Source organism: Sphaeramia orbicularis, chromosome 24 (assembly GCF_902148855.1).
Source record: "Sphaeramia orbicularis chromosome 24, fSphaOr1.1, whole genome shotgun sequence".
Lineage (NCBI taxonomy): Eukaryota > Metazoa > Chordata > Actinopteri > Kurtiformes > Apogonidae > Sphaeramia > Sphaeramia orbicularis.
This window is the reverse complement of record NC_043979.1, coordinates 45,885,198-45,909,269: the sequence shown is the minus strand read 5'-3', so window position 1 is coordinate 45,909,269 and position 24,072 is coordinate 45,885,198. Positions and strand designations below refer to the sequence as shown.

The following is a 24,072-nucleotide window of genomic DNA, read 5'->3' as shown; positions in this document are numbered from 1 at the left end:
TTGAAATTTCAAATGTGTAGGAACCCTGTATGTCGCATTTCATCTGATTTTAACGTCATTAAAATGCTGAAAGATCCATATTTACTTCCATAAACACCTTCCATAAGCATCTTCTGTAAATGCCGCTCACTTCAGGACCCTAGGCTGCTTATATGTGAGTCTGATGGCATCGTATTTGTATTATAATGTGAACAACTATGCAAAAAAAATCAGACTTGAGCAGTGTGAACGCTGCCCTAGACTCCCTCAGGCCAGTCCACTCTAACAGAGGCCTGACAGTGTGAAGGTGCACTTGGTTTGTTGTGTCAGGACATTTACTGAACCAGAGCTGTCCACTAAAACCCCATAAATCAGACCCCAGATCTGCCTCAGGTATTCCAGCTATTCTTCAGGTGCATACATGCACAGGTAGCCCTTCGGCGTCACTGAAGTCAGTCGGACATTGCGTTTTTTTGTGCAGACGATTTGAGGAATAAGCGAAAAGCTGCACATCTGGTTTGAGTTTGCGTTTGACCCCATGTCGGCTACTGGTTTTTACAGCTTCATTAAACCTGCTCCGTGTGTTGACATGTGCGTGTTTCAGCAGGACTTTAACATGCTCCCATACATTCTTGTGTATGTTTACGTGGCAGAAAGGCTGGATCTGGAGCGTGTGGTTTCATATTATACAAAGGAAGTGGATTTGTTTTTACAATAGAATCAGCTGATTATGACCTTTTTAACCCTTTGTGGACGATTGTGTGTCCAGTGCCACATTTTTACATAGTTCATCATTTAAATTACAGTAACTCCTGAACTGTTGGTGCTATTGACAAACTCCAAACATTACCTGAAAGCAGAGTTTGGGAGCTTTCTATTGCTGTTTAACACATTTTATTATTTTTAGCTGTGTTTTAGCAGTGAATTCTTATAAATATTTGTATATAATGGTGATAGTGCTGTTTTGGAGTGTTCTACCAGTGTTTTTGTGGAGTTGTATTGTTTTTTTCACTGTTTTTAATCTATTTTTCTGGTTTGTATAGTTCATTGATAGTTGTATTTTAGCTGTAAATATTATATAAATATATCTGCGTATAGATAGATAGATAGATAGATAGATAGATAGATAGATAGATAGATAGATAGATAGATTATAGAACAATTATTTAATAAAGATAAAGTACAAAAAGATTTTTTTTTTTTAATTAAAAATTCTGACTAATTACACTGGTCAACAACAAATTTATTGTTTCAGTTTTTTGAGCTGATTTAGGATCATTTTGGTGCTGAATCCAAAAATCACATTCATTTTGCTCAATCAGGTCAACTTTCTGAACTATGCTACATATTGGCTTTTGAACATTTTTGCTTACATTTATGGGCATTTTCACATCATATGATACAAAATTCTTTCATATTTCTTGCAATAAACGAGTTCTGAAGATTTTACTTTTGCCAATTTATGATTAATGGTTTTTTTAATATTACAGGTGAATGAAATGGCTTCGACTAGAAGATCTTGCAAAAATAAGCCTGATGTATTCTGCTACATCTGTGGTGAATACACCATTGTACCTAACAGGAATCCTGTTAGAAAATGATTTTTTTTCTCTTAAAACTAATTTTGGGTGAGAACTATATAAAAAATCAACTGATAAAGTCACAAAAATGTAATCAATTTTGTGAGAAGATCAAATTTTTCAAAATCAAATTAGCAAAAAAACCTGACCCGATTGAGAAAAACAGATGTCATTTTTGGATTTAGCGGTGCAAAATGGTCCTAATTCAGTTGAAAAAACCTAGACAACTTGCAAAAAACATTTTTTTGTAACCCAGTGTAACCAGACCACTAGCCAGGGCATGCACAGATGCAGTGTGTGTACTTGAATCAGCAGATGCATGTTTTTGTCAGTGAAATGAGGGGCTCTGTCTACAATCAGACAGAAAGTGAACCCAGACTGTCGCACAGAATAAAAATGACTAGAAATAATAGAAAATAAGAAGCTGGAACATGGACACAGAATGATCTAGACCAACTAAAATGTTTGAGAAGATGGAAAATAGTTGGAAATTTAATTCATATAATCTCATAAAATTTTGTTCAGAACATTTACAGTTGTTTTTCATGATTCAAGAAAGTTCAAGTGTTTTATTTTTGTTTTTCTATAACACACTGTTTTAAGCATTTTTTACATGTAATAAGACGTAATCGAAGTTATGGAGAGGGAACAGATACTCAGTCATGAGTTGAGCAACAACGATGATGACATATAATAATGACAATTAATGGCCAGATATTGAAAATTAAGTTGTCTCCCCCCAAAAAAGGTGCAAAAGATTCTGCAAAAAAGACTTTTTCTGACACTTTTATTGCAAAAACATTAAGAAATCTAGGCGGGCGGCCTGTTCTGATGGTAGTCCTTAAAGGTTTAAAGGGTTCATATATGTCTAAACCCACTTTTCTTAGTCTGTGGTTCATTTATTTGTGTATTTGGACCCTAATAGTTCATACAGTTTGAATTTGAACCCTCCAGCTGCTGCAAAACTATCTTTATATTCATTTTTGGCAAAAATCGAGTAGATTTCTATAACCCGTTTTAATTCCTGCTTAATTTTTTGCGTTTTATAACTAGTTACGTCACGACATTTGCACATATTAGGTCCAGACTTCTGACGAACATTTCTCCTGTACGACGTAATTGTTTGTCAGCAGCAGCGGTTGTAGTAAAAACTGAAAATATGTCCAAACTTGGAGCCGATTGCCTAAAATGTTCAGTTGTTGGTTGAACAGGACAGAGCAGCACAGCCAACAACCTGGAGGGGGCGGGGCCTGAAGTGGCTCATGTGCATTTAAAGGGCCAGCGCTCCAAACCACCTTTCTGGTGTCATTCCTCAGAAATAGGGTTGAAGATGGACCTGTGGAGTTGAATGAATGAAGAATTCAGACCCAAGCAGAGCATTTACAGTTTATGGAGACCACAGGGAAATGTGGGAAAATGAAGAATTCCATTTGAAGAAAAAAAAAAAAAAAAAAAAGCAAAATATCACTTTTAAAGAAAATGTTAGGCTGTGAAATACACTATATGGACAAAAGTATGTGGACACGTTAAATTCAGGTGTTTGTTTTCTAACAGGGGTCTGGGATCCAAAACAATGATGACACATGACATAATATAGTTTTATATTGGGATAAATATCATTGCATTGGGTTAGTTTGGTTTAAATTGTTATCTTTGCTTCCAAAATGCCTCAGGTACGGTTTTTACTTAATATCCCTCAACATTGATTTTTGTTTTTTGTTTTTTTTAACCTGTTAAACCCTGACCATATTTTCAGGGAAAAACGCCTAAACAGACAAACCCAAAGTAAATGACGAATTCCTCCACAATAATAAGGTTCATATGGATGTTCTTGGTGTCTATGGACATTTACAGACCTCACAGAATCTAGTCCCATTGTCTAAAATATTGTATCTATTACTCTGCAACAAACTAAAAGAGAAACTGGAATTTTTTTTATCCTTGCCTGTTTTTTTTTCCGGCTGGATTGACGATGATGTGCATAAATTAATTGTTCGTGTCGGAGATTTTTAATAGCGTATATTTCACCCCAAAAGATTGAAAATCATGTTTGAACATTAAAGTTTGCACTAAAATACACTTTTGATGTACTTTTGTTAACATTAGGGTCTAAACTTTGAGCAAAAGTTGAAAAAAACATTCATTGTCTTGATTTATTATATTTTGATAGTAGATGAATATTAATATAATTTTTTCAGCCCGTGGGCGGGCTGATAGGGCTAAAGGGGTTAATCCATGACTATGATTTTAAATATTCTAACCCTAAATCTCTAAAATAGGGTTGAAGATGGACCTGTGGAGTTGAATGAATGAAGAATTCAGAGCCAAGCAGAGCATTTATAGTTTATGGAGACCACAGGGAAATGTGGGAAAATGAAGAATTCCATTTAAGAAAGCAAAATGTCACTCCTTTAAGTCATCTATTAAGCGTGTGATCTGTAAACTGTGAGACTAAATTGGCCGTCGCATGCCCCGGAGACAACAGGAATAAGACATAAACACACACGGACACATTATCGCATTAAAGTTGATGAATGTGCGTCTAGTATTCGCCTCCTTTTTAGTTGTGGTTCCGATCTAATCCCTGGGGAAGCGTCCGACTCTTTATGTTCTCCAGCTGTGTGTCGGCTGCAGGTAATGCACGCTCGGCTTTTACGGCTCTGTTTGGCTTTCATGTCCTGCAGCTGAAACCGGCGCTACCAGAACAGGGAGGGTGGATTCAAACGTGCATGTGTGGCGGTGGTTCTGCTGGACTGGACCATTTTATTACCTGGAGTCCAGCGTTTGTTTGGGTTTGAGCTGTGATTTGTAGAAGCCCAGGAGGTTGGGTTGAAAGAACGCACGACCTCCGAACATGATTCAGGTCCATTTTGTGCAAATCTGTTCATGTTGACATGAGTGGACCCACATCAGAGCTCAGTTATTTACAACAGGAGCTGAAACCAAAGCAAAACAACATATTTACTACAGCGGTGGAGTCCAAACGCTCCCATATTGGACTTTTATCCTCTTTTTTTTTTTTTTTTTCTTAGTTTTCAGTGTCACTCTGCTTCGTCGTTCATCTTCATCTCCTCTTTCTTTACCTTTTTGTTTTTCCGATTATCATCTTCAACTCCTCCTTCTGTCTTTCATCTCATTTCTTAATTTCTTCATCTTTGTCGTCTTCGTCATCTTTCTCTTTGTCATCTTCATCTCCTTTTTCTTCTATTCGTCCTCCTCCTTTGTTGCTTTCTTCATAATCTTCATCTTTCTTTTTCCGTCATGTTTTTTCTCTTTTTTCTGCTTTGTCGTCTTTTCTAATCTTTCTCATTGTCTTTGTTGTCTTCCTCTTCGTCTTTTTTCTTCTACTTTATCTTCTTTGTCATCGTCTTAATCTTCTGCTTTTTCCTTTGTCATCTTTATCTCCTCTTTCTGTCTTTCATATCCTTTTGTTCATTTCTTTCATTTTCTTCATCATCATCTTCATCTTTCTTTCTTGGTCTTGTTTTTATTCTTATCTCCTTCTATATCGTCGTCTCAGTGTTCTTTTTCCTTTGTCATCTTCATGTCTTCTTTGTCTTGTTTTTCTTCTATTTTATCTCATTTGTTGTTTTCTGCATGTCTTTCTTTGTCTTTCTGTTGTTTTTCTTCTACTTCATCTGTTTTATTGTTTTCTTAACTTCTTTTTCTTTGTTCTTAGTCTTCATTGTCACCCTCTGCTTCTTCATCCATCTTCATCTCCTCTTTCGTTTTTTTTTCAGATTCCACTTTATCTCCTGTCGTCGTCTTAATCTTTTTTTTCCCTTTGTCATCTTCCTCGCTTCCTTTTATCATCTTGTTTTTCCTGTACTTCTTGTCCTTTGTTATTTTCTTTACATCTATTTTCTTATCATCTTCCTCCTCATTATCTTCATCTCCTTTTTATTTTTCTTCCACTTATTCTCCTTTTTGGTTTTCTTCTTCCTCATCTTTGTTCATCTTCATAATCTTTATCTCTTTCTTTTTATTCTTCTGCTTCATCTGCTTCTGTCATCTTTTTTTAATCTTCTTGCTCTTTGTCATTTTCTTCATCATCATCTGCTCTTTGTCTATTTGCTGTTTTGCGTCTACCTTTTCTCCTCAGTTGTTTCTTCATGTCTTTCTTCGTATTTGTCGTCTTTTTCATTGTCTTTGTTTTTCTTCTACTTTATATCCTTGTTTATTTTCTTAATTTTTTCGTCTTTATCTCCTTTTTTGTTGTTTTTCTTCCACTTAATCTCATTGCTCTTCTACTTTATCTCCTTTATTGTTTTGTCTTTATCCTCTTCTCCTTCATCTTCATTGTCTTCTTTACTTCTCTTCTCTGAAACCAGTCTTTGTAGTTTTTATTATTTGTCATGTTCTTTCTAGATCCAGATGGGGGTTTTTTCAACCACTGTGCTCATCCAGTAGCAAAGTTAATACAACTTTGCATGCACTTTTGTAGTTTGTGTTGTTTTTATGCATATTTCAGTAAATGCAACGATGGGTCGTAGTCCAATAATAACCCTTGACTTTGCATATGAATTTGATTTAAGTCTTCATTCAGTCCAGACATCAGCTGATCCATAGATCCATTTGTCCTCTGTGATCCCATCAAGTCCTCCTGAACACAGGGGCTTCTGGGAATTCCCCCAACAAGTGTGTTTTGGAGTCTGTTTTGGCGCCGCCGCCCTCCGTCTGCATCTGAAACAGAGGCTCTTTAATGTCTGGTGTAATGTACAACAGACATGCAGCGTCCTCTCTCATCTCAACATCGCTTCACAGGATATTCGTGCCTCCGTGAATCCAGCCTCATTATTGCAAATACACGCAAACGCAGACAGAGTTGAAGCGTCGCGGGTTAAATTGTTCGGTTCGAGTTAAAATCAAGGCCTCATGTCTCCGCTGAAGAAAGAATGTGGACGTGACAAAAACAGAATAATTCTGAGCGGGTGAAAGATGTGTGTGTGAACCCGAAAAAAGTAGAAAAGAAACCTCGTCTGGTCTTAAACGAAGTAGCTTTTCCTTTGACTGATTATTTAATAAAGAAGTGGCTGAGAACACTTACTACTTCATATTGGTGGAGGTTAGAAGACATGTTTATGCTCTTTTTCAAAGCACATTGATCCCAAAAATGTCATGCAGTTGTGGATGTGTTTAGATGAAAGCGCAACACAAAGCTCATTGTTATGTAAAAGGATTCCAGTGGTTTTGAACTTATTTTTACCCCAATTTTTATGTTCACAATCACTCAGAATGCGTTTCCTGCAGCAGGAAGGCACCGAGTTCCAGGTTTTTACAGCAAACAACATGCTCTTGTAACAAACCAACAAAAGGGTGCATATTTATTGGTCATGCAGAGAACATTTACTTCAATCAGAGTCATTATTTTCAGACAACATGCCTCCTAGGACTTTTGTTTAAAGGTTAAATGTGTCATTTTGTCACTTTTTTTTGTTCAGGCATGACTGAAATCATGGCTCCACTAACTACAACAGAATAAAAATGCATTAGTATTCATGTTTCTCCTGCATCTTTTAAGTCATTAACACAAGTGGTTTTTCAGGTGGAGTGGAGGAGACAGCTGGTTGTGAGTAAAACTACCTAATGAAGGGCAAAAATGTGTTCTATTCTGTGTCATTTATTGATTTAGTTACCTTACACTAGCAGTAGGAGCGAAATTTCACACTGGAAAATGTTTAACGAAGCGGCAAAATTTAATAAAATGACAAATTTTCCCCTTGCTTAAAGGGCTCATATTTATCTAAAACCACTTTTCTTAGTCTTTGGTTCATTTATTTGTGTATTTGGACCCTAATAGTTCATACAGTTTGAATTTGAACCCTCCAGCTGCTACAAAACTATCTTTATATTCATTTAGGCAAAAATCGAGTGGATTTCTACCACCTGTTTGAATTCCTTCGTAATTTGTTTCATCTATAACTAGTTACGTCATGACATTTGCACATATAAGGTCCAGACTTCTGACGAACATTTCTCCGAGTACGACATAATTGTTTGTCAGCAGCAGCGGTTGTAGTAAAAACTGAAAATATGTCCAAACTTGGAGCCCATTACCTCAAATGTTCAGTTGTTGGTTGAACGGGACAGAGCAGCACAGCCGACAACCTGGAGGGGGCGGGGTCATGTGCATTTAAAGGGCCAGCGCTCCAAACCACCTTTCTGGTGTCATTCCTCAGAAATAGGGTTGAAGATGGACCTGTGGAGTTGAATGAATGAAGAATTCAGACCCAAGCAGAGCATTTACAGTTTATGGAGACCACAGGGAAATATGGGAAAATGAAGAATTCCATTTAAAAAAGTAAAATATCACTCCTTTAAGGGTTTTTGTTTTTTTGTTTTTTTTGCTGTTTTATGCAAAAGAATAAATGTGCATAAAGGAACTGGAAACTGAACAAATTCGGACATTTAACTCGTGATTGATCTGCTATTTTGGGTAGTTTTTGTATATTCTGCTTAAGTGTACTGTTTATTAGAACTGGGTGAAACACAGCCTACAGCACCACCTACTGATGACAAAATACAGCCTAGATTATCGCCTCCAAATCAGCTCATGAAAACCAATAATAATTCACATTTTAATTTTTGCCATTTTTTTTCAAAATTACATGACATTTTCTGGAGACACATATTGCTAATCTTTGTCAGTAGGGAAAAAAAACAGCTGTTTTGTTTGTGGCAGATGGAATGATGTTGATTCTCTGGATTCTGACACTAGTGGTTCAAAAATGTTTGGCCCAATTAAGTCTTATAAACCCTTCCATTTACCAGGTCACAGTGGTATTTGACACTGAGGGGAGAGACCACTGAGACGTCCGTCAGTGGACACAGTGGACACAGCTCCAGTGTTTCAGATCAGAAAAACAAACACGACTTGAAAGCCTGGTCTATTAACCTACTGACTTTAACCATTTATAGTTTTAGTATGAATACACAGGTGAAAAACCGCCTTCAAGTACCAGGTTCTGACAGATTAAAGGTTATTTAATACATTTTTACGATAAAATTTGTGTGATGACGACTTCAAAACAGTTGAGTTATTGAAGGCTTGTTTATTTTTTGATCACAAAAGAAGGAATGAACAACAAAAACAACATAAAGAGAGTACAGTGGTTGTATTAACCCATAGACGTCCTTCTAATCACGAAAAATGTGTAATCTGAGCAGTGCTGTAGTTATGTCAAAATTTTTTTCATAGTTTGCTTCAACTTTTTTCTAAAATTTGTGTTTCATCAACTTGAGCCACGAACAAAAGTACAAAAATTCTCAATAACTGTCATATTTTTAACCCTTTAAATGCCATGTTCGTAATGTAAGCAAACCATATTATTTGATGCAAAAAACACAAAAAAACCTTTTTTTTTTTCCCCAATATAAAAATTTTACTACTTATTCTTTTATTGTTTCATCCTGACATGTCAGTGATTAACACCAATATTGGTTAATATGCATTATTATTATTATTATTATTATTATTATTATTATTATTATTATTATTATTATTATTATTATTATTATTGTTTTTATGCTAGGTCAAATGTTAAATGCTGAAATGTGTCAGTGTGCATTTTATACTCACTTGGTTGAAGGGTGTTAGTGTCAGAATTTAACATTATTTACAATGTGGTGACTTTAGTGGATGGGTCAGAATATTAAAAATCATGCAAAAAAAAAAAAAAGAACAACTTATGAATTCTGACCTAAAACAGACTGTGAAAAATAATATGACCTTTTATAAGATGAAGTGAAAAGTGTGCTTAATATGCTCACCTGGATACAGGAAGGTTAAACATCTGTGTCAGTGCATCGTTAGTTGTGATAAACTCTGAAATTCTGAGTGAAGTTTGAGGATTTACACCTGTTTTTGATATTCAGACTAAGCAGAAAAAAAACAGTGAAATATGGAGTAATGTGAAAATAAAAAGTTATCTTATACGATCTTATTTTATCTTATCTGATCTTATCTTATACTTTCTTATCTTATCTTGTACTATTTTATTTTATCTTATACTATTTTATTTTGTCTTATACTATCTTATCTTGTACTTTCTTATATTATCTTATACTATTTTATTTTATCTTATCTTATCTTATACTTTCTTATATTATCTTATACTATTTTATTTTATCTTATCTTATACTATCTTATCTTGTACTTTCTTATATTATCTTATACTATTTTATTTTATCTTATCTTATACTATCTTATCTTGTACTTTCTTATCTTATCTTGTACTGTTTTATTTTATCTTATCTTAGACGTTCTTATCTTATACTATTTTATTTTGTCTTATCTTATACTATCTTATCTTATACTTTCTTATATTATCTTATACTATTTTATTTTATCTTATACTATCTTATACTTTCTTCTCTTAATCTTGTACTATTTTATTTTATCTTATCTTATACTATCTGATTTTATCCCATCTGTATTAAAATATTACTGTTTTCAACTGTCAGTCTAATCATTTCACCATGTTTCACGGCTGTTTTCTGAAACTCAAGTAGTTCCTTTGCTCTCTTGTAAATGAATGCTTTTAATTCTGAGGACAGAGTCATTTTACCCAGAGCTTCACACACTTTTCTTCATCTGTACCTCCTTGTTCCACTCTGCAGCTGATGGAGCAGTTAATAAATGCGACCTGGAAACAGTAGGAGTTATTAACCTGAGTGCAACCCCTGCCTGTTTTTTTTTACAACATGTGGCTTCACACACATGTGCACAAACAGGCCTGATGCCACGTCGCTGAATCCCACAAATGGCAGCAATTAGAAGTCTTTTTAATCCAGTCCACGGTTTTATGAGCAGCTTTACAGGCATGCTGTGATTTTTAATGTCTCCAGTGTGTGTGTGTGTGTGTGTGTGTGTGTGTGTGTGTGTGTGAACGATCTGAACACACACCTAGGACACTTACTTACTTTGCTATTAAGTCTGACAGCAGTTGTGAGATATTTTAAGATTTGTTTTTTTGTCTGTTTGTTCTTCTAGTCTTGCAAACTAAGAAATCCCTTTTTTTTTTTTTTTTTTTTGAAGTTAAAAAAACGTGTTTAAAGTCTGAGTGTTTGAGCTAAAAACAAAGTTTCCAAATTAGCGCAGGAGAGCGTCTCTAAAAAGACACATTTCTGAAATATTTTTCTGGTTTCTGTTGCACAAACTCAAAAGGTAAACATGTCAAGATGGTGAAGAAAGTGTGTGATGTGTCTGATAACATGCCAACACACATGCACGGAAGCTCTAGTGTGTGTGTGTGTGTGTGTGTGTGTGTGTGTGTGTGCTGATGATAGCGTTACAGTGTGTTTGTACTGACTTTATCTATATTTATGTTTTTTCTAATTCTGTTGCAACTTTTGAGGACAAGTATTTGTTTTAAAAGGGTCACATTTGTCTAACGCAGGGGTCTCAAACATACGGCCCGGGGGCCAAAAGCGGCCCGCCAAAGGTTCCAATCCGGCCCCTGGGATGAATTTGCAGAATGTAAAAATTCCACAGTCAAGGCTGTGGAACTCATTTTAGTTCAGGTTCCACATCCAGACCAATATGATCTACAGTCAAACATAAATACTGGGACACATCATGTCTACAAGTGTAAGATGTCCTGTTGTGATTTACGATTTAGTGATTTATTCCGAACATGCAATAAAATTTAACATATATGCGACAAGCAAAACATAAATAATACAAATATCAACAATCATAACAATCTTAGAAGAACAGAAAGATAGTTTCATTTTCATGCCCGAAAAGGGGTGGGAGCTAGTGCAATTTATTTAATCCCACCTCCTCTCCATAAAATATTATTACATTACTTTTACATTACTGTTCATGCAGATTTGAGATATAAACATCAATATTTCCTCTTTATATTGACATTTGTCGTTATTGTCATTACTATTTAAAAAGAAGCACCTGAATTCAACGTGTCCACATACTTTTGTCCATATAGCGAAATTATCCTCAGTTTCCAGTTTGGTTATTTATTGATTTATCAGTAAATATGTGCCAAACCCAGGCTTTTATCAGAGTCACAGACACTGTTGTCAGTTGTATAAATGTCTCGATGTTTCAGTTTGTCATGTTGTTGGACTCGTTACCTGAGATAAAAGCGTTCGGTGGTGTTCAGGAAATGAGCGTTTGTGAACCAGCTGTGGTTCTGTTCAGTGTCAACAGCATTAAGGACATGTGGATAAGTGTGTGTTTATAATGTGGGCCTTAAACTCCGGTGTCTGACTTTAATTTATGCTGCATAATGGTGACTGTTTTGTCTTCATATGTGGTCACTGTGTCTGTCGAGGAGATTATGGAGCTTTAAAGTTTGACTCTGGAAGGAAGGAGGAGGGTCTGTCCTTGTGCACATTTTGGCTCAAACCAAACTCAGACCTTGTTCGGATGAATTTTTTTTTTTTCCTTTTTCTTTTTGTAGCTGATGAAGTAAATACATTAGATCACCTCCTTCTGTTCTTTTCTTACCCAATGACAATAAACTTCAGTGTAATCTAGTCTCGTCTGTATTTAGACTTTCATCGTTGTTCCTTGGATAGTGTTTCTTTCTACTGATTGTTAAAGCTTTTTTGGCGCCTGTAACATGATCCTCCCATTTTAGACTGGCTGCTTTAGATTCTAAGGATTTGATTCTTTGCTTAAGTGTGATTTATTCGTCAGTAAAAGCCTTTGAAACACATTAAAATGTATTTAATCGTTCTTGTATCTATGGAAGAGAATTAGGGCTACTGGGAAAAAAAATAAAAGGTCCAATTGATTTTTTTATTAATATTCTGAGAAAATAATAACCATAAATATAAAAAAAAAACACTTAAAAAGTCAGATTTCTGAGATTAGAGTTTTTCTCAGAATTCTGTTTTTAAATATTTTTTTAATTATTGTTCTGAAATTAAAGTCAGAATTCTGAGGGGGAAAAAGTCAGATATCTGACTTTTTCTCAAAATTCAAACTTTAATCTCAGAATTCTCACTTTTTTCTCAGAATAATAATGGAAAAAAAAACATATATTGGACCTTAATTTTATTTATTTATTTTTTTCCAGTGGCCCTAATCGTCTTCTGTATGTATCTCATAAATACTTTGGGAAAAAAAACAAAAACTAAAGCAGCAGATTTTGCGAAACTAAAACTTGGTTAACTGTTAACAGTCATTGAATACGATCAAATCAGAGTAGGACTTTTCTACTATATGGGGTGGGGGGGTGTGTGTGTTTGCTTTTTTACCATAAAGGAGATGAAAAAATCTGTTTAAGTCTACAACAAAACATCAGCCTTTATCATGAAGTTCATTCAACATACAAACAAAAAGAAAAATCACAGGTTTATACCAAGTGTCGGATCAAAACCCCTATTCTTTAGATTTTTTTATTCTAATTTGTCTCTTCAGGTCCATGTTAAGCCACGTGGTGTGAACATGACATTAACATTCTGATTAATGCTAACGTCCATCTGTATGTGTCTGTCTGTGCAGGGTGCTGGTCAGGAGAAACTGGGCATCTACATCAAGTCCGTGGTCAAAGGTGGAGCGGCCGACATGGTGAGTAAACGCACAGAAACCGGATCTGTTAAAAAACAATGAGTGGAAACCTCTGCAGGCACTCATTCTGTGGTGTTTGTGTTTATGTTTGTGCAGGACGGTCGTCTGGCGGCAGGTGATCAGCTGTTGAGTGTGGACGGACGCAGCCTGGTCGGCCTGTCACAAGAAAGGTAAAAAAAAAAAAGATATATCAGCATTAAATATTTGTGCTAACATTAACAATTTAGCAGCTTTAAATGTTCTCAAATTTTGTTTTTAATAGTGATTAGTTAGGACTAATTTTGTCTTAAAGGTTTTTATTATTAATTCTGTTTAAACCTTTTAAAACAAGGGTGTCCAAATTCTCACTAAGGCTTCAGAGAGCCACCTTTACTAAAAGATGGGGACCTATGATACCAATAAAGTATCTATCTATCTGTCTGTCTGTCTGTCTGTCTGTCTTTACTGCTGCAATAATAATATTTATTAGTAATGCAAAACCTCCTGTTGTAAATCAAAATGCTGTCATCCTGCTTCTGACTAGAAATTAGATCTATAACCTAAAGCTGCACGATTTTGGCCAAAAATGAAATCCCGATTTTTTTTTTCTCTAAAAACTTGAATTTCAGTTTCAGGTTTTTTTTTTTTGTTTGTTTTTTTGTTTGTTTTTTTTGTTTGTTTTTTTTTTACATCTTTATCATTTTTCCATAACAACATTGACATCATTAAGGCATTTCTTACAAGAATTTAGATTTCAATTTTTGGGTAAAACTACAAAAGTATGTTACGGATCCTTGCGTGGACAACGTAAGATGAGTGATCCCCATGCAGTTATACTTGAACTGGGGGATCGGCACGTGGACCACTTCTTACATTGGTATCAGTACTGTGGGCCCATCACAGATTTAAGGTCCGTGGTCATTACACGGACTTCTGTGAAAGCCAGCTCTCACAGTTAGGAGGAGGAGCCTACAGTAGTCTGGAGGCACGAGAGAGAGGAATTCGATTTGACGAGTTCCCTTTTTTAAAAATCATCCTAATTTAAAAATCCAATTACGATTTCAAATCGATTAATTGCGCAGCCCTACTACAACTTTATATTCTGGAGTGGACATTATCTATTTATGTGCTATGATTGTTATTATTTTCTTTAATTTCCATCCTATATCGCCTCTGGAGGTTTGTAAAAGTACACATTCAGCTGAGAGAAAGGAAAAAAAAAACTTATTGAACTGTATTTGAATGTATACATTTTATATTGATGAAAAAGAAAATCTAATAAAAACTAAGTGAAAAAAACAAACAAAAAAAACAGAGGTGTTAAACATACGGCCCGTGGGCCAAAACCGGCCCACAAAGGGTCCGATCCGGTCCGCAGGAAGAATTTGTCAAGTCCAAAAATTATATTAACATTCACATTGAGCCCAGTGTGATCTGCTATGGGCCAGACAAGTGAAATAATAGCATGAAAACCTATAAATAATGACAACTCAAAAATGTTCTGTTTGTATTATAGTGAAAAATTGCAAAAAATTAATTGCATGATGACAGTGTTTACATTTGCAAACTATCCTTTCACAAAAATGTGAATAACCTATGAACAACCTGACATTTCACAAAAAAACTAAGTGCAATTTGAACAGTTTTATGCCTGTTATTAAATGTTTTGTGCATTTGTAGACCCAGTGTAATCTGTGATTTGTTATGCACATGTGTAATAAATTTCAGGTTGTTCCTATTATTCACATTTTTTGTGAAATGATAGTTTGCAAATGTAAATATTTTCATAATATTTTATTTTTGCATTTTTTTCGCACTAAAACAGAAACATTTGGAGCTGTCATTATTTATAGGTTATTTTGATATTATTTTGCTGGTTTGAGCCACTTTAGATCATATCGGGCTGAATGTGGAACCTGAACTAAATGAATGTGACGTCCCTGTTTTAAGACATTCATCACTGATTCATCTTTTAGAAACACCAGGGAAGAAATCTGGTGTTTTCTCTTCTTATATTCAATAACCCACCGCAGAGCACTGACGCATTTATGGTCATGAGTAGATGAAATCCACTTTTAAAGCTATTTTGGGAAATAAATATGTTTGAAAAGTAAATAATAGTGTTAAAGTGACATCAGATAACCACATTTTGGAAAGCACAGTCATACTTTAAAGGGCAGCTGCATCCCGTTTGTCGCTGTAAAAAAGAAGACGATATTTCCAAAGTGTCTGGAGCAGAAAAGGGCGTGTGTGTTATGGACACAGCAGCTGCGGTACTCTGTGGCTACACCCGCTCAGATAAATCTGGTTTTTCTTCCTACAACATGCACAGGCTCCATGCACTTTTTTTTTAATTGCTGCAGCTTTTAGGTGGGATTTGTTATCAGTGCATTTCAGAGTCAGTCAACCGTGAGATAACTTTCCTGGGAATCTCTGAAATCATCTTGTCATCTCCTCTCACTCCCATATTTGGTGGGTTTAAACAGGGGTCTCAAACATGCAGCCCACCAAAGGTTCCAATCCAGCCCCTGGAACTCATTTTAGTTCAGGTTCCACATACAGACCAGTATGATCTACAGTCAGATAATAACAGCAGAAGAACCGACAAAAAAGAATGACTCCAGATTTTCTTCTCAGTTTGATGTGAGAAAAATAATATTAGATTGTGCTTATAAATAATCACAACTTCCAATATTTTGTCTTTGTTTTAGTGCAAAAAATAACATTCAATTATGAAAATATTAACATTTACAAACTATCCTGTAACAATAAAATGTGAATAACCTGAACAAATATGAACAACCTGAAATGTCTAAAGAAAATTAAGCACAAGTTTAGCATTTTTTTGCCTGTTACCAAGTGTTTAATGTCCTTGTAGATCTGATCCATAATGCACATGTAGAAATGGTAAGTTTAAGCAGAATATTTTTTAAATTGCCCTTATTTTTCTTAAGAAATTTCAGTTGTTTCAAGTCATTCACATCTTTTTTTGTGTGGATAGTTTATAAAAGTAAGTATTTTCAGAATTTAGTTGGGTTTTTTTGCACTGAAACAATGACAAAAATTTGGAGTGGACATTATTTATTGGTTATTACGCTATTATTTTACTTGTGATCAAATCGGCCTGAATGTGGCCCCTGAAAGAAAATGAGTTGGAGACCCCTGGTTTAAACCTTCATGAAGCCAAAGTGTTTACATCCCCCCCTGGTGGCTGACGGTGGCGCAGGTCAGAAGCATCACCTGTAGACGTTTAACTATATAAGGACTACCATTATAACAGGACGCCTGGATTTCTTTGTCAGAAAATGAGTTTTTTTGCCAAATCTTTTACACCTTTTTTCAGGAAGAACTTAACTTTCAGTATCTGGCCTGTAATTATCATAATTATATGTCATAAATGCTTAAAACAGTGTGTTTTAGTAAAAATATAACAACAGACTTGAGTTTTTTTTTATCATATTTAGTATGAAAAGCAATAGGGATTTTGTGCAATAGTGATTATTAACAGTCATTATGAGATTTTATGAGATTATAGAAATAAACTTTCAAGTATTTTACATGTGCTCAAATATTTTAGTTTCTTTCTAGCTTTCTGTGTCCATGTTGCAGCTTCGTATAAAAAAAAAGCTGCCACTGCCTTGAAACACATTTTATACATATATTTAAGAACTAAAATTACACTAGATTATTAATTTACTGACAACCATATTTTCTTGCAGAAGGATGTTTGCTATAGTATACCTAGACACTTTGAAAACTAATCTAATCTGTAATAGTTGTATTTAAAGTTGAGCAAAACAAGACTTGAAATGCATCTGATAGACAAGCAGATTTCAAGTCACTTAAATTAAACAGTTCAGTTGAATTTCAAAACTAAATCCAAGTTTATTAAAGGAAACCAGCATCAAACCTCCGCAAATATAAGTTTAAAGTTAATAGTAAATGTTTTTATTTAATTTATTTTATTTAACCTTTATTTGCCCAGGCAAGCAATAAAAAACAGATTCTTATTAACTCCGCCAAGGAGGTTATGTTTTTGCCAGGATTTGTTTGTTTGTTGTTAGTTAGCAAGATAAATCAAAAAGTTATGGATGGATTTTCAGGAAATGTTGATAGTAGCGCAAGGAACAAATGATAAAATTTTGGTGGTGATGGGGGGGGGGGCACGACAGATCTGCCTTGGTGGAGGTCTGCACTCTCCAAGTGCTTTTCTAGTTTACAAATGTAAATTGTAAACGGAGGAGGAGTTGAGCCACTGGGGAAAAAAAAAATTCAGGTCCAGTATATATATATTTTTTAATATAATTCTGAGAAAAAATTCATAATTCTGAGAAGAAAGTTTGGCTTTTTTTTCAGAATTCTAACTCTAATCTCAGAATTGTGACTTTTATATATATATATATATATATATATATATATATATATATATATATATATATATATATATATATACACACCAGTAATTCCATCCATCTGAGATTTTTGTCCATTCTATTTCTCAGATATTATTCACGTGATTGACTGATCAGTTCAACCTCCTGATTCTGTTTCATTTTCATTGATAATAGTGTCTCAGCGTGGCCAGTTGTCATGGTGACATGCTGTCAACCATTGTGATGTTGTCCTCAGTGTGACTGCAGCTATGGAGGAGGATGACAGTTTCCAAAAATAAACCAAACAACATTATATCATGGTTTATTTTAGGCTGGAGTCTAGATGCCTAAAGTCAAATCTGTGGTTGATTCATAAACAGATTTTCAACATATTTCTCACTAACCTGCACTGTGGTCCCACCTCATGACATGATGACACAAACGCTGACCCAGCAGCTTTTCTGCCCCCCCCCCCCCCCCCCCCCCAGTCTGTGATTCGTATGATTATTTTTATCCCTTTACTGTTGCTTTAGCGCCCTCAGAACTCAGACTGAGTCCAGGAATAGTATGTGATGGCACCTGGAGATCATTGTTTATAACACAATGGAAACACCACAGACACTCAAAGGCTGTTGAGCTCATACTGTCAGTGGAAAGTCAGGAATAAGTGGAGTTTAATACACAATCTGTGCATCAGAGAGATTAGATTACATTACATTAAATGAGATTACATTACATTACATTATATTACATTAAATGAGATTAGATTACATTCGATGGATTAGATTAGATAACATTCGATTCGACTGATACATTACATTAGATTAGATTAGATTAGATTAGATTTATTTATCCTTCAGGAAAGTAAGGTTCCAGTAGCAGCACCACACTCAATGTGCACATATAAGAAATATTACAAGAAAATATTAACAATAACTGTAAAACAGGAGTGAAAAAACAGTAAATTGCACATTAGAAAGTACTAGTAGAACAGAGTAGTAATAATAATGAACATATTAAGTAATTATGTTAAATTTTGTAACATGCACAATATGTATGTATATATGTTTATGTACTGTGTATATATATATATATATATATATATATATACACACACACACACACACACACACACACACACACACACACACACACACACTAGCGTGTTGACCCATGGGGAACCCCAGGTTCTAGATCCTCTGATCCAGTTCATTCCTTTCTTTCCTTTCTTGGTAAATTCCACTGGCATTTTCAGTTGAATAACCTCTCAGCTGGCATGTCATGGCAACGTGACATTATTGTTTATCTGTTGCTAGGTAACCCACTTCAATGATGATTCTATGATTCTGGGCATAGCAATGTGATTGTAAGGCTATTGTATTCCAAAATTACTAATATCTCCCAAAATATTGGTCCCATCAACATGCCGTTTTAACTAGTCTGTTCCTTGACCAAAAATACAAAAGTACGACAAACTGCAGTGGTTAGCTCTGTACGGATTTAGTTTGATGTCCAAAACACACACACAGAGTCCACTTCCATTTTATAATATATTTGAGTTAAATAATCACAGGATAAAGGTTATAATAAAGTGGTAATAGTAATAGTAGTTGTAACAACAATACAACAATATGAGTAATATAAGTATGTAAATAATAATACAACAAATATACATTGTACACATGAAACCATAAACGACACTGCATAACTTAAACTGCTAGATGTATAGACATAGTGAAGTACAAGCATGAAGCTACAGAAAAAGTTAATACTCTTCCACTTTATACTTGAGTAAACATGGGTAGTTGGATTCTGTCATTTACTGACAGATGTGCACTTTCTTCGCAGACTTTGTTTGCAAATTCAGCTCAACAGTACAACCGTTCCCACATCTGCGGTATTTCTGAATATCATGAAGAAATACAGTTGCATCTGTTTCTTAATACATGCCATAAATCCTTATAACGGGTTAAGCTTCAGGATACTCTGCAGATTTCATGTCTGACATATATGCGTGTAGTCGTCGATCTGTGCTTTTTCCAAATGTGGGTTTAAATCCCATCCTCTGCTCTGCTTAACAGCAACGCTACATTCCCAGAGTTCCATCCAATCAAACATACATGACTCATTACCTTGTGTGATCTGCCCTTCAGCTATTTATAGGCTTTTGGTTTACAGCGGCAAATACAGAAGCACATGTGGCTGCGACGCAAAATAACATGTGTACTGTGTGTGTGTGTGTGTGACACAGCAGGTTTGTTCCCAAATTAGAGTGAAGTGAGTTTCTGGCAAAGACAAATATAATCCTGGTCTCCTCTGGTTTATAATAATGGTCTTGCAGTTTATTTTTCTGCCTGTTATTCTGCCAGTAGACAGAAATCAAACCAGAGACTTTACCACAGCGAATAAAAACAGACGTGTAGTAAAGTCGAAGATTAGTTGGTGTTTGAGTTTGTCGATTAGGAAAAAAAACAACAACAAAACATTAGATGCAAGACAGTTAATTGTGAAATATTCTTGTAACATTAAAGCATGGGTTAATACACGGATTTTTCTACACTTATAAGCCTTTGGAACATCATTCAAGACAAGTACCTAAGACAAATTATTGTAAAATAATATCTTCTAGAGCATCAAAACATTACAAAAAACACACGTGTAGGTTAATTCTCATGTCTGTATGAAGATCTGGAGTTATGCTGATGCTAATGCTAGGTGCCTTGTGTTTCATGGGTGAGTTGACCTTTGACCTTTTAAAACAAACCAAATGACTTGTGCCAGATCGAGGATCGAGCGGTTGCAGTTCGACCCCAGCGCACTGTCCTGTTAAACTTTTTAGATGTTTTGGGTGTTTTTCCAAATTTTATACATATATTTAACATCTAAAATTGTCTAAAATTAAGCTAAATTGATCATTTATTGACAGTCATAATATTTTCTTGCAGAAGGATGTCTGGAATCATATAGCACCTGAACCCTCTCAAAACTAACCTAATCTGTCATAGTTGTATTTAAAGTTGAGCAAAACAAGACTTCAATTAATCTGTTGAACAAACGAAGTTCAAATCCCGTAAATTAAACAGATTTCAGTTGGATTTCAAAGCTAAAAGGGAAACTAGTGTCAAATTGAGGTTAATGAGTTCAATCTCCTCAAATGTAAGTTTAAAGTAAATGTAAATAGAGTATACATTTACATTAAAAAAATATATACATTATTTAATTAGATATTATGTTCTTATATATATTTGTATTCATTGATGAATAGTTTAGTCCATGAATTGTCCAAAAATGTTTTTTTTTTTTTAATTTTGAATATCAACATTTAAAACCAAAAACAAGGACAAACATTAAAAAAAAGAAAAAAATAACTTTTATAAAAAGGTGCAGGATGAACTTCAACTCGTATACTCTCACCCCCTAACCCCATCTTTTTCTACTGACCATAAAGTTCCATGTCAGTAGTACACATAAGAAGTAGAAAGTAGAATATGTTTTTGTCTTAGATCTAAATAAGTTGTCTCTTATTGGTAGAGTTCTCTAGATTTGATTGAAGAAAAGTGGATGAGAATAACTAAAATATCAATGAATCAGTGATAATTTTCATACCTCTGTCTCCGTTCAGGGCGGCAGAGCTGATGACGAGGACCGGCTCCGTTGTGACGCTGGAGGTCGCTAAGCAGGGCGCCATTTACCACGGACTGGCAACCCTCCTCAACCAGCCCAGTCCCATGATGCCTAGAGGTGAGCACATGACCACACACACATGCAGAGGGTTTGTTACTCACTTATCTCACTGACCGATAACATGAGCTACTGTGAAGGCACCGTGATTGGTGTTGTCTTTGTCAGCAATTTCAAAACATCTTCTCTGATGAAACTACTGGTTGAATTCCTTTTGAATTTTATATGTATCTTCCTTGGGACAATGTCTACAAAGTCACTTCATAGTTTTGATAAATTTAGATTTTTTAATTTGATGAATTTTTGAAATATTTAAAATGTGCCTTTACTTCTAATATATATCATATTTTGATGATTACGTGAATAGTTACAGATATCAGTATAGTTACTATTGATCACTGATAGGAAGTCTTATATGGACTTTCATTTGGGTCCATGACCTTTGACCTTGAGTGACCTTGAAGGGTTAAAACTTTACTGGTTGGATTCATTTCAGATTTTATATGTAGCTTACTTGGGACATTGTCTACAGCGTTTTTTCACAATTGTGAGACATTTTGATTTTTGACAAATTTTTGAAATATGTAAATTGTGCCTTTACTTTTAATGGTCCATATTTTAGTGGCTTATAACATGTAAATAGTTACAGATATCAATATAGTTACTAAGCCTGTAACGGTACACATATTGAACCGAACTGTTTCGGTACACACCTGTTCAGTTCAGTACACAGCTGTACTGAAACAGCACAGTATGATGAGAAAAAGGAACGAAAGACGTCTTTCGACGCGGAACTTTAAATCTGCGCAAGTTTCACATGGGCATATGGAAGGACGCACACATTGACCCGAAATATGAAATAGCAGCTGATATAAGGTTAAAAAACAACAACAAATATGATGTGAACCTGGAAGGAAGAGACTGCAGACCCTCCAGCATCAGTCCAGTCCAGTTTGGATCAGTTCAGGTTCAGGTGAAAGACAACAACGAGGAAAGAGACGGTGATAAGACGGACGTTGTTTGGCCCTGAGGAACTACGGTAGTTCTAAAACACTGACACTAGCTCTGTCTGTCTGTGTGTCTGTGTGTCTGTGTGTCTGTCTGTCTGTCTGTGTGTCTGTCTGTCTGTCTGTCTGTCTGTCTGTGTGTCTGTCTGTCTGTCTGTCTGTCTCTGTCTGTCTGTGTGTCTGTGTGTCTGTCTGTCTGTGTGTCTGTGTGTCTGTCTGTCTGTGTGTCTGTCTGTCTGTCTGTCTCTGTCTGTCTGTGTGTCTGTCTGTCTGTCTGTCTGTCTGTGTGTCTGTCTGTCTGTCTGTCTCTGTCTGTCTGTGTGTCTGTCTGTCGTCTGTCTGTGTGTCTGTCTGTCTCTGTCTGTCTGTGTGTCTGTCTGTCTGTCTGTGTGTCTGTCTGTCTGTCTCTGTCTGTCTGTCTGTCTGTGTGTCTGTCTGTCTGTCTCTGTCTGTCTGTCTGTCTGTCTGTCTGTCTGTCTGTCTGTCTCTGTCTGTCTGTGTGTCTGTGTGTCTGTCTCTGTGTGTCTGTCTGTCTGTCTGTCTGTCTGTCTGTCTGTCTGTCTGTCTGTCTGTCTCTGTCTGTCTGTCTATCATGCATGCTTTATAATAGAGGAATAAATAGAACGTTGAAAGTATGTAAAGTTTCACGACAGCGTTCGTTATGTTAGTTATGGACCGCACCCTCAGGTATATAACTGCGCCCCCCCTACCCCCCGGCTCCGACAAAAAAAAAAAAAACAATCCCCTGTGCACACAGGCACACACAAATACACACAGTGTCCTAAACAGTTTGTTCTCTGTCCTAAAATAAATCATTTGGTTCATTGTGTTGTCAGTGTTTCTCTTCAGTTTGTTTAAACAGAATACCAGTTTGTCCTCTTGTTAATGTTGCACTTCATGTGGAATTTTTTTATTTTTATGCAGAATGTGAACTGACAGAACTGTGATTAGATTTTTTTTGCTTGTTCAAAACTACCTGTCAGGGAAAAGTGCAATACTAATGTTTAAAATACATTTAGTAATATTAATAATTTATTTTATTTTCTATTTGATTTATAGCAGCAGAATTATATTATTCCTGTTTTTCTATATTCTATTGTCTCCAAAAATTGGGGGAAAAATGTTGAAAAATTCATAAATGCATTAATAGACATTTTGAGGGTTTTTCTTTCTTCCCGTACTGAACCGAAAAAAAACGAACTGTGGCTTTGAAAACCGAAAACGTACCGAACCGAAAATTTTGTGTACCGTTACAGGCCTAATAGTTATTATTGATCTAATAGGAAGTCATATATGGACTTTCATTTGGGTCCATGACCTTTGACCTTGAGTGACTTTGAAGGGTCAAACTCAAGGCCACCAGTGTCTACATTTCAATAATCATCTTCTCCGGAACTACTGCTCAGATTCATTTCAAATTTTTTCTGTCTCTTCCTTGGAACGGTGTCAACAAACATCCTCCACAGTTTTAAGAAATTTGGATTTTTGCATTTTTTACACATTTTTGAAATAATAAAAACGTGCCTTTACTTCTAATGGTCCATATTTTGATGGTTTATAACATGTAAATGGTTACAAATATCAATATATTTCCTATTGATCACTGGTAGAAGTCATAGATGGACTTGGATTGAATTAGTTGAGCTCTCTCCCACTTCTGTTGTTAGATTGATCTGCATCCAGACCACAGGACTGGAACGTAGAACAAAACCTGTCAACCTCACACATTCAACTGGGGACTGATCCCTAATAGAACAAGACACAGAGATACGGAACTATTTTTTCCACCCTGTCATCATCATCATCATCATCATCTTCTTCTCGTTGAAAGGGAAAGAATAGTCTGTGTTTATTCATATACAGAGAAATAAAAAGTGGAGAACTAAACACTATTTCAAAGGTGACACTAATGAATTTCGCTGCAGATATGTGCC

At 35.4% G+C, this 24,072-nt stretch overlaps 1 protein-coding gene across 10 annotated transcripts in view; it reads left to right on the top strand.

Annotated features, from left to right (window-relative positions):
- Positions 1–24,072, top strand: part of afdna (afadin, adherens junction formation factor a) — a 229,967-nt gene that overhangs the window by 157,429 nt on the left and 48,466 nt on the right. For all 10 annotated transcript variants that reach the window (XM_030128103.1, XM_030128104.1, XM_030128096.1 and 7 more), the window contains 3 exons: positions 13,033–13,098; positions 13,195–13,268; positions 21,073–21,191. In XM_030128103.1, the coding sequence (XP_029983963.1) occupies positions 13,033–13,098; positions 13,195–13,268; positions 21,073–21,191 (259 nt within the window). The remainder of the gene's footprint in view (positions 1–13,032; positions 13,099–13,194; positions 13,269–21,072; positions 21,192–24,072) is intronic.